Raw genomic sequence first — 10,976 nt, forward strand, 5'->3', positions numbered from 1 at the left:
CTGGAAAGTAGTCTGTTTTTTCCATATTGTGGAACAAGCGACTACTCTGTTACAGTGAAAGCATTTTCAGCAAAGTTAAATCAGGAATATTCTAATCTAGATGCTTTTGGTTTCTTATGTAGAAAACAAGAGACAAATGTAGGCAATTATATATTAACAGAGGCTAAAATAATACTTTCTTTCTTATTCTAGGGACCTGTGGGATTTAAGACTATCTCTGCTAAGAAAATTTGCTACTTCTACAGCCTTCCAGCTTAGTGTGCAATTGATGATTTCACTTGAAATACCTATCTGAAGACACTTAACAGTAGGGGAGGTGTAATTGCTCTTTAAAAATGTTAAAAGTTCAGCAGTGTGTAACAGCTGACAGGATACCCAAGAAAAAGCCATATATCTGTGACATTTGCTATAAACAGTTTGAGACTCCATCAAAATTAGCCAGGCATTATCTGATACATACTGGTCAAAAGCCATTTGAATGTAAAGTATGCCATAAAACATTCAGACAGTTAGTCCACCTGGAGAGGCATCGGTTAACACATAACCAGCCTTTTAAGTGTATTGTTTGTGGTAGAAACTTCAAAAACCTAGTCACTTTCATAAAGCATCAGCAGCTTCATAAGGAAAATTACCAGAATGATACCAAGAAAGCAGAAAACTCTGTGAAGTCTGAGCCAGACAGAGTCACTTGTGGCAGATTTCAATGCTCTGTGTGCGCAAAATCTTTTACAACTGAAGAGAGGTGGATGCTGCATCAGTGTCTGAAGGCAGATCATCTCCATAGTGCCAGAAGGAGAAAGAAAACTCACACTTGTGAATCATGTAACAAGGCATTTCCATCAAGATCTAAGTTAGAAAGACACTTCCTTATTCACACTGGCCAGAAACCTTTTAAGTGTTCTTCATGTGGTAAATCTTTCAGACAGTCAACACACTTGAAAATCCATCAGCTCACACACACGGAAGAAAGGCCTTTTCAGTGCTGCTTTTGTCAGAAGAGGTTTAAAATACAGAGCAAACTCATGAAGCATAGACAGCTCCATGCTGTAAGTAAGACTTGCCCCAATATCGTGTACAAAGCAAAGGCTCTCAAATACCGCAGACCACACAACCTTTTGGACGGAAAGAGGAGTAGTCTGGAGAATGCCGACACTTGCGAGTCACAGGAGAATGACCCACACAATGTACACTCTGTTTATATTGTACCCTTTCAGTGTCCAGCGTGTGAGCAGTGTTTTGAAACAGAGCAGGTTCTAAATTTGCACAAATGTTCTCTGAAAGATGGTAAAAGTTCAAGTATTGGTACAACAGTGTGCAGCCACCCCGTTAGCATGAAAAGTAAGATCCTGAGGAAGCTGAAGTGTACTGGAGGAAAGGGAACAGATCTTTCTCTGACAAATAGAAAAAACAGGAAATCAGGTCACTTTAAAAGTCTTGACCTGGTTGCGGCTAGAGATCAGCGTTGTGATCAGCGTGCTTCCACTAAACCTTTTGAGGATTGCCACAGCAAGCTTGACGTGCAGAAGGCACTGGGTAATTGGATGAAAAGAACATTTGCTGAACCATTACCCTGGCAAGAGCACCCGCAACCTCGCGACTTTGGAGTGAATTTAAAAGGTGTGCTTACTGGTGAACGCACGTTAAACACTGATGATTCGCTGGATAATAAGGATGACACTTTCTGTGGTTCATCAGGTGACGGTTTTTCAGCTTCTGCTAAAAATACATATAACAGACACAAAGTGTGTAAATGTGACAGATGTGAAAAAATCTTTCAGTCTTCATCCAAACTTCAAAGACATTATCTTATACACACGGGACAGAAGCCCTTTGGCTGTAATGTTTGTGGGAAGACATTTAGACAGTCAGCTCACTTAAAAAGACATCAGCTCACCCATGCTGAAAAGAGACCCAGTAAAAGCCCTGTTTGCCAGGTGGAATTTGGAAACGTGAACAAACTTTTCAGTCATCGGGGAGATCACACTGAATTTAAGTCTCTTCAGCCTGTGGGTTATTTGGGTTGTTCTTGGAGACCTTTACAAGCATCTGACTTTCAAGAATTTCAGCTGATTCAGTCAAATCAAGCAGCTGAAAGCAAAGCTGAGATCGAGTCAGGGGACTTTGTTCTTGACACCAGCAGTAGAAACACACAGCCATATTTGCGTAGTAAATTGTTGGAAACGGAGCAAAGCTGTTACAGTGATTGGCATGATTTTTCTGAAGGTACTAGAAAAAGTGAAGTTGTTAACAAATTCTACAAATGCAGTATCTGCTTTAAAACTTTTCAAACGCCTTCTAAGCTTGAAAGACATTACCTAATGCATGCTGGCCAGAAGCCGTTTGAATGTTTCGTTTGTGGTAAAAATTTCAGACAGGCCCCACATTTGAAAAGGCATCACCTTACTCATAGAAAATAGCTTAAAGTGGAGTTCCACTGAGCAACAATGAGAGACTATATTTGTTTTATCAAAAAAGAGCTAATGTCCTATGAAATGGTGTATTAAAATTTTCAGTTACATTATTATTAAATGGCTTATGTTAGATTGAAGGGGATTACCTTCTGATACGGAGATGACCCGGTGAAGAGTTAATTTACTGTCTTCAGAACTGTCTACTTGATAGAATCTGTGATGAATGTGAGAAGATGTTTAAAACAAACCAAAAAAGCAACAAAAAGCCACTTTGTGTTTCTTTTCCTAATTTATAAGTACACATTCTTACTGTACTAATAGTGTTGCGGCAATCTGCAGTGCTCCATGAATCAGATGCTTGAGAAGTTGTACCTTTTGCCATATAGTGTTTTATGACATTATGCTGTCGATTATGTGATAACTACCAGAAAAGATGAAAAGATAATTTCCACAATACAGAAAAATCAGTCCTTTTACTTTCTTCTGGCTCCATGTATATTGCAAACAAAGGACACTTGCTGTATTTATTTCATACTGTGTTAAAAAAAAAAAATGGTTATCTTTAGATAAAAGGTGCAAAAAAAGAAAGTAGAAACGGGGGGGAAATGTTGATATGGCATTGTAGAACAATTAATAGAAACAAATTTAGTGCGTTGTAATGTGCTGGAGATCTGTGGATGAGGAGTTAGATCTTTTCCCTTTTTATGATAAAATACAAGTAGACTATGCTAAAATAGCAGGGTTTATAATCAATTAATCCATTGTAGCACTTCATTATCTCCACTTCTTTGTATATCCCTTGCCTTTTCTAGCTTTTTTGACCAATTGATACAATATAGATCTATATTTCTGCAAGAAAAGAGGACAAGAAATTATCATTAGCATTACAAATGGCCTTAAGATTTGTTCAGTCTCCTTTCCTTCTAGCACACATCTTCCACCAGAAAAAGAAATGTTCTCTAAGATGTGATAATAACTCAGACGAGCACTCTTGTCGGGAAGTCGTGTTCTTGTTACATTAGAGACTGAAAATTACTTTTAGCGCAAATTAAGTAATTCTGATTTTGTATTAATAGAATTGTACTTACGCTTACTGGTAGGTGGAAAGCTTTGCCCATTGTGCCTGTGGGGCTGGCAAAAAGTGTAAGTGCAGTGGAGCTTTATTCGCTGTGAACAACAATGAAGACTATTTTTTTAGTTCTGAAAAAACTACCTTTTAGGATGTTTTCCCTTCTTATGCAACTTCTCAATAGTTGAAAACTGAAGGTTTTTTTTTTAAAAATACTATTTCTTAATTACTGTGTTTGTAAGATACATGGCATTCTTTTCACTATTTACACAGATCCATATTTAAGTAAAGTGCTTTTGGTTTGTTTTTTTTTAATCTCTGAAATTATTTATCTAGGTTTTGCTGTGGCAAGAGCTTTGTAGTACTTGGTATAAATGAAGGGTGAAGGAAGCTTTTATTTTATCTTCGTACCTGTTATTCTTTCCCATTTTCAGAGAGAATGAAACAGGAAAGACACTCAGAAGCAGTTTGTAGCTACTGTGATTTTTGTATGACAGACAAACTCAGTATGTTAATAATGACTGTAGTTATCTATTGAGATTTTTTTCTTCCTGTGTGAATTGTTTCATATTGAAAGACAGAATACTGTAAAAAAATGTTCTCAGTGTACTGTAGAGCTCTCAAAGTAATTGCAATAAACTATTTTATTTATATTGTACTTTCATTGTATCCTTTATGTGCAAACCTGAGTTTTGAAACTACATCACATTCAATATACAGAAAAGTTTGAGACACTTATCAAAACAACTGACTTTGCTTGTTAGAACAATAGGGTTTGTTTCAGGTATTTTTTTGTTATAGAAATAAAACAGAAGTATTTTTAAAGATAGTAAGATCTTTCTTAAGGAGTCTTCATTTTAAAAAATGCTGTGTTTGACACTAATGTTTAGAGGACACTGAACTGGGTATGTTTTGAGAACCAATTTGAGTAAAATAAGAGGAAGGTAATAGAGAAAGCTGCTTTTCAGGGAGGAACAGACGTACTTGGGAAGTGGTACTGTCTGATTAATTTGGGAACTAACGTAACCTTTGGGCTGCAGGGGATTTCAGGAGGGCAGTAAGGGCTGCTTGTTTGTCTGCCTTTGAGAAGTTTTGTCTTAGTATAAATTCATGATTTGAGGGGCATTGTAGCATAAACTAGCTAGAAAGGGTAAAGCAGTTTCTAAGAGCAAGGACAAAAAAAAAAAATCAAAGGTTGAAATTGTGTCTCCTCTGAAGTTAACAGTCAGACTCCACGAGTACCTTTGAGAATTTGAGCTAGAATGGTTTTCCCAGTGTTAACAGTAACACTTTGTGTTGTTCATTAGTATGTTATTCATTTTCCAGAACGCTTCAAGGCAAGTTCAAACCATCAATCTTTGAAGTATCTTTGGTGGCAGAAACATTGCCTGTGGTTCTGTTAGAATGAGCTGATGGCTAATTGTAATAATCTCATAGCACGAAGGACTGGATTGTGTTAAGACTCATTTAAGATCGTTTAGGAACCAAAGCATATTGTAAACGGGAAAACAGTGCATCCTCCTGTCTTCATATTGAGCTCGTGGATTCAGCTTTCAGGTGGTTCTATGTGGAACAAGAGATGGGTCAAATCTTTTAAAACGAGCAGAAAAAGGCAAAAGGGATTTTTTGAAGACAAATACAGTGTGCAATACTAAATTCACTGGAACTGCAGAACTAGCTGATCACATCCATTTTCTGTCTGAGAAATGTGGCTATGGATAACTTTAAAGTATTTATGATACTGATTGCTGTGCTATCTGTGCCGTTTTTGCACAAAGTCAAAACTTGTGAAATATATATGTAAGCCTATATACAGCTAGGGAAAAATTCAAAAAGGAAAAAAGCCATCATGAAACTGTTTAATCACTTTTGTAGCTGCTGCTTAGGACGTGTTTTGGTTTTTCACTTGTCTGCGATCTGCTCTCGCTATTATACCCAGAGCCAACAAGAAAAGTTAGTGACAAAAATGGGAGACGGACGCAAAAGAAACTAGCTGAAGTTATTGAGACTTGAGGCTTCAAATGGAGATGATGGATCCAATGTTTAGTTTTCCTGGCTGCCTTCTAGTATAAATGTAAAACTCTGAAAGTCATAATCTCGGAACAGTAGCTCACTTGAGTAACACTTAGATAAGTACAGTTGCATGACTCTTAAACCAATAAAAATACGGATTCGGTCCTTCTAATGGCCCCTTGTAATAATGTTGAACATGCCTAAATCTCCTAAATATAACTAGAGGGGTCACGGTTCATATTCCTAGCACAAGGTTTTGTGGATTTTTAACGTGCAAGTTTTAACTTAATAGCCTAGTTTTATGGTCCGATGGCTATGGAAGAGATGTGTCTGAGAAGCAGTTATCATAAGGAAAATGGAAATTACACAAGTGACTCTGCTCTGCTCTCATTTACTTTATTTTCTCCAGCTTGAGCAAATTAATGGTACTTCTTCATATACCGACTAGTATTGTCAAGCAGCTTTTAAACAGCATCTTGTTCAGCATCTGTTAAAAAGTGAATCCTCAGTCCACCCAAGTGAAGGAGGAATCCGCTTTTGCCAGCAAAATCACTTGTAAGTGGAATCAATTATTTCCTTGTGCAGAAACTGCCATTCTACCGTGGAAGCATCATTATCTGATTAGACTGAGTTATCACAAGTCTCTGAATGCTGTTTGACTTCTGTGCTCTGCCATTCCAGTTCCTGTCTGCTTCCAGGATATGCTAACACGTGGCTTGATTCTGCTACATGACGTAGCTTGGAGATGCGGCTGACGTTCTTTCCTCTTCACTGGAATCCTTCCAGTGTCCCAGTTTGTACGGATTTCTGAAACTCCATATATGACTTACGGAGGATCACGGAGCTGGCTGTGGCCTGTGTGCAGCCATGGCACGCGAAACGGTGCCTGAGGATGGGAGTGCGTGAAGGTGGGAGATGCTGACCGGCTGTGATGTAGGCTGTGGCCTGTCATTCCCCCCTGAAAGTGGTCTGGGTATGTAGGGTAGGAAGAGCATGTGGAAATGGTGGTTATCCAGCTTTGCCCGTGGCTGCTTCACCAGATGTGGCTGTGGAACATGCATTGCTGACATAGCGAAGGCGGGGAATACAGATAATTATGTGGGCACCACTACAGTAAAATTCTGTGCCTAAGCTGAAGAAACCACCTATGCGTGGTGTCTCCCATTTGTACTGCTAATGCACTGCGCTCAATTTCTGTTGACATCAAGGAAAATACTGTGTTCTGGTATGCAAATTCACATTATTTTATTAGTGCATTTTTTTTAAGAGTGTAAATTTAATGCCTAGTTTGGGTTTGCAAAAGCGGCTTGCTAAGCTATAAAAACTCAGCTGATTTCCTCAGTTTCTACTTTATTTTGATTCTGAGAGGTTCCTGAAAATGCAGTTGAGCAGAGATATTCCTGTTAGTGACAATACAGTCCTACTAGACAGAGTAGAAATCTGCTAAAGCTATCTAGATACCTCAAGTGTATCAGCCAATTTGAGGATAATTTTCAAGATCAAAACATGTTATGATTTTTTTCATGACACTGAGAGCAACCTTGGGTTAGTATCTTGGCAACCTTGTTTGCCATAGTGCACTTTATCTTGTATTTAATACTCTGGGTTTTCATAATAGCAGGTACTTGGGTAGTGAGAATAGCTTCCTCAGAATTCCCTCAGGATTGCATGTCTGAGGGATAGTACAGTTAGCAGAGGAAAAATGTCCATTTGCCAATAAGCTGAAATGATTTGTTGTGTAATATTTTGGTTTATATCACAGTAGGTAGGGGTTTTTTCATTAAAGAAATAATAAATTGGTTTTTGGTATTACACCAGTGTGAATTCTGCTGCGTTCAGTAGGTATTCTGTTTTATTGCCATTTTATTCTCTCTTAAAAGCCCAACGTCCTAATGGCAGTGTCTACCAAAAGCCTAGAAAATGTGGAGAAGGACAAGGATGAAAGCTTTCAGAGACCCGGAGCTAGCTCTCAGCATCTTAGAAGTGTTCGCTCTTGGTTAAGTTCTATTCTGCGTATTAGCTATGCTTCAGTTTTGTCTGCAATCTGTATTGGTTTTTTATAGTGTGAGAAAGGATACATGATCACGAACCTACTTTCATAGTGCTGCTGCAAATAGACTTAACTTATTCATAACATTTCTCAGGCTAGCACTAGCAGAAGGGAAATTATTTGCCTTAGAATCTCATTTCAGTGATGAAGGCCTGATGTTCCTCCATCAAACAATTTTTCTCACATTAATTCTTTGGCCCTATAGAAATTTTATCACCTAACAGCCTCTCGCAGGGCTTCTAGCCAGCCTTTCTAGAGCTTTACTGGCCTTTGGTCTCTTACCTTCATTCCACTGTTCTGCTCCATTTGGCAGGAACTTAGCTAAAAGTGTCTAAGAGAGTTAGAATAACCCAGAGCCTGCTCTAAGTGGAGCTGTTACCCAAGTGTGCGCCCAGCAACAGAAAGCTAAGAATGACACAAACTCCCGTATTTCCCCACCTCCTTCACTAGAGGCACTGCCTGCTATTCTGGAACATAAAAGCAGCTGGGTTGCTGAATTAACCATATTTTTCTCTAGTCATGAGCTCAGAATTTCCATTGAAGTTACTGTAAGTTTTGCACAAAAATCAAGGGCAGTACATTGGCCAGAACGTGTGCTAAATAAATATTTATACACAAATCAGAATGCTACTGACGGCTTCTTTACACTTTAAAATTCTAAATATTTTAAGAAGCATCTGTTACTAAACTGAGGCATCATTTTTGAAAGTACCCATATTTACTGAGTGGAAGTACACATATTTACTGAGCGAGTACCCATATTTAATGAGATGAGCAGAGTGACAAACCCTTGCACTAGAAGAATACACGTACTACTTGAAGTTATTGAATTAAAACTCTAATGAACAGGCTGAGCATTTAGTTTCTGTAAATATTAATCATTAAGCCATGACCAAAGGAATAACCCCTGTCATGGTGCCTAAGCTTTTTACCTGTAAAGGCTCCTCTGATGTTTTTTGAAATGCTTTTCCAAATTTTATTTACCTTAAAGCGGGTTAAATAAATATGTTTCTTCTATCATTTCAACAGGTAAAAGACACAGGAGGTTTCTGGTTGTCTTTGAATAATGTAAATATTATTCCACTTCTATGCCATTCACCACCCCCCCCATCCCTTTCAAAACCTTGTTTCGTATAAATTTGCAAGTATTATTTTTAAATGCTGCATATTCATAGTCACGTTCCTTCTTAGGTTAGAAGAAAAGCTGTATGTGCAAGTTTGTACATATACATGATGAGACTTGAAATTCTCATGTTTGGAGCTTTTCAGAGGGACACCTCTCAAAAAAAAAAACAACTCAGTGATTATGTGCAGAAGTCAACAAGCTAGAGATAAAAGCTGATTTTTAAAGAGATGGAGTCTCCTACGCTTTATGGCCTTGCTTCACAGAAAGCCTCCCCAGCAGATGGCTTAATGTCACTGGGGCTGGGATGCTTCTGCTCTAAGTTAAGGTGTCCAGGTGCAGTTAGGTCCTTCCCCCAAGCTAAGCTTATGCATTTAGTACAGTGCAATTCTATTAGGCCAGGTAACAAATTCCTGTGCAGCACTAAGAAGCGCTCCAGGTATCTGGACATCCATCCTGAGAAGCACAGTTCTGTTAAAAATCACCTGGACACCCTGATGTTTTTAAGTTGTGCGCAGGGAAAGCGCAGTTCAGCCCTCTCCCTCTAAGCCTTACATGTCTTTGACTTTCTGTGTGCAGAACATTGCTGTCAGAACAATCACAGCTCACTTTGGAAAAAAGTAACGTAGACTTCCTTGGCCTCTCAGTTACCTGTCACAAGGTTCCAGAAACACTTGAATGTGTTCAGCATATTCAGTGTACATAGAGAACAGTAAAAACTCCAGTCGTAGGCAGAAGTACAGCCACATTCAGTGATTTTGGAAGGAAGAGGAGGCCCCTGCATCTCTACCAAGAAAGAAGTAATGCAGGCTGAAGATTCATCAGCCTTGATTGTGCACTGGAGCTTTAGGCCTAGCTTGAAACTGTACTGGTGGACCAGCAGGAAAATGCCCTGTCGGCGGGAAAGCGTGGAGCAGTGCAACAACGCTGCCAGTGAGCTTGTTTTCTGTTTCACCAGAATGGCCCTGGCATGCCCTCAGCTGTGAGGGAACAGAGTCCCCACCCTGCCGAGACGGTTTTGATATCTTCAGTTCTGTTTTCTGTTAGGGGAACCTCTGCTTCAGCGGCGATCGAGAGTTCAGGTGACAGTAGAGTTGTGACAGTAGCCGCCCCATCATTCCAGACCAAAGAGCCGGGAATTGCTGCTGCTGTACTGCAGGGACCAGGCTGAGGCACATGGGGAACCATCTGCCTGCAGCACAAGGCTTCCTTGGAGTCAGCTGATGCCTGATCATGAATTTGAAGGAACCTGATGACTGGAGTGGGAAAGGCAATGCCATTTTGTGCCCTAAGCAGAGCGCTAGGATTTGCTGCCTGCTTTGGCACAAAGCTTTCCCATCAGAGTTTACACAGGCACAAGATGTTACCCATATCAAGTCCGCATCTCTCAGTGCAGCGTTTATTTATGTCTGAGAAGCTGAAAGGTAAAAGATTCAAACAATAAACCTCTGTATGTGTGTGAAACAGCAAAAAGCAAACCAAATTTTGTATTAGAAGTATGTAGCTGCTGAATCTAGTTTCACTGGTCATGGGTCACTGAAGACCCTACAACAATAACAAACCTTAAAATCAATTAATATTGGAAATCCTTATAGATGAATTGTTTGGAGTTTTTGTTGTTAGACATTAATCATTTCTGTGACTCTAGGTAGAACCCCAAATCATCTATAAGGTAGACAGGACAGAACATGGACTTAACCCCTGCTGATTATCACTAGATACTTCCTGACAGCCTGATCCTGTATTCAGGAGAGTGTCACTGAGATAAAAGCAGTGGCCAGCATAGGGATGACCTTGGCTTGTATACTTTACAGAGAAGAGGAGAAAAGCATATTTTTTCCTGGCTACAATAATATAGAAGGGCAAGCATCCAAAACAAGAAGAGCTAATTAAGCACGAAGGCAGCATTGAATATAAATTGACCAGGACTGTGTGCAGCCTAGAAATGAGTAATAGTCTTGAAAACTGCATCCACTCAAATGTGTGACTTTTTAAATAATACATGTCTTCATGAATGAATTAACAGATTTTTTTGAAGAGAAAGAATATTTGATTTTCTTGACGCGTTAAGTCAATGAGTACAGAAAGATGGAGAACTTCACAGAAGGCTGCAGGGACACTGGGGTGCAGGGTTTTATTTTTCCCCTGACTACAAAGGAGTGTGGGGTGGGCAGTGACAGATGTGCCTCCACTCTGGGGGAAACTGAGCCTGGCGTTCCAGAGTCTTGACAGACAGTTGTGAGCCAGGGTGAGAGTCGCAGCTGGGGACAGAGGTACAACGCTGGGTGTCCTTATGTCTGGTCTCACCAC

At 39.5% G+C, this 10,976-nt stretch overlaps 1 protein-coding gene across 1 annotated transcript; it reads left to right on the forward strand.

The window, feature by feature from the left end:
* Positions 1-335: 335 nt before the first annotated feature.
* ZNF770 (zinc finger protein 770) lies at positions 336-10,087 on the forward strand. The gene is given in 2 exon segments (XM_010131027.1): positions 336-2,428; positions 10,009-10,087. Coding segments are annotated over 2 exon segments (2,172 nt in total).
* Positions 10,088-10,976: the final 889 nt, after the last annotated feature.

The sequence above is a fragment of the Buceros rhinoceros genome, unplaced genomic scaffold, assembly GCF_000710305.1.
Source record: "Buceros rhinoceros silvestris isolate BGI_N320 unplaced genomic scaffold, ASM71030v1 scaffold9022, whole genome shotgun sequence".
NCBI classification, from domain to species: Eukaryota; Metazoa; Chordata; class Aves; order Bucerotiformes; family Bucerotidae; genus Buceros; species Buceros rhinoceros.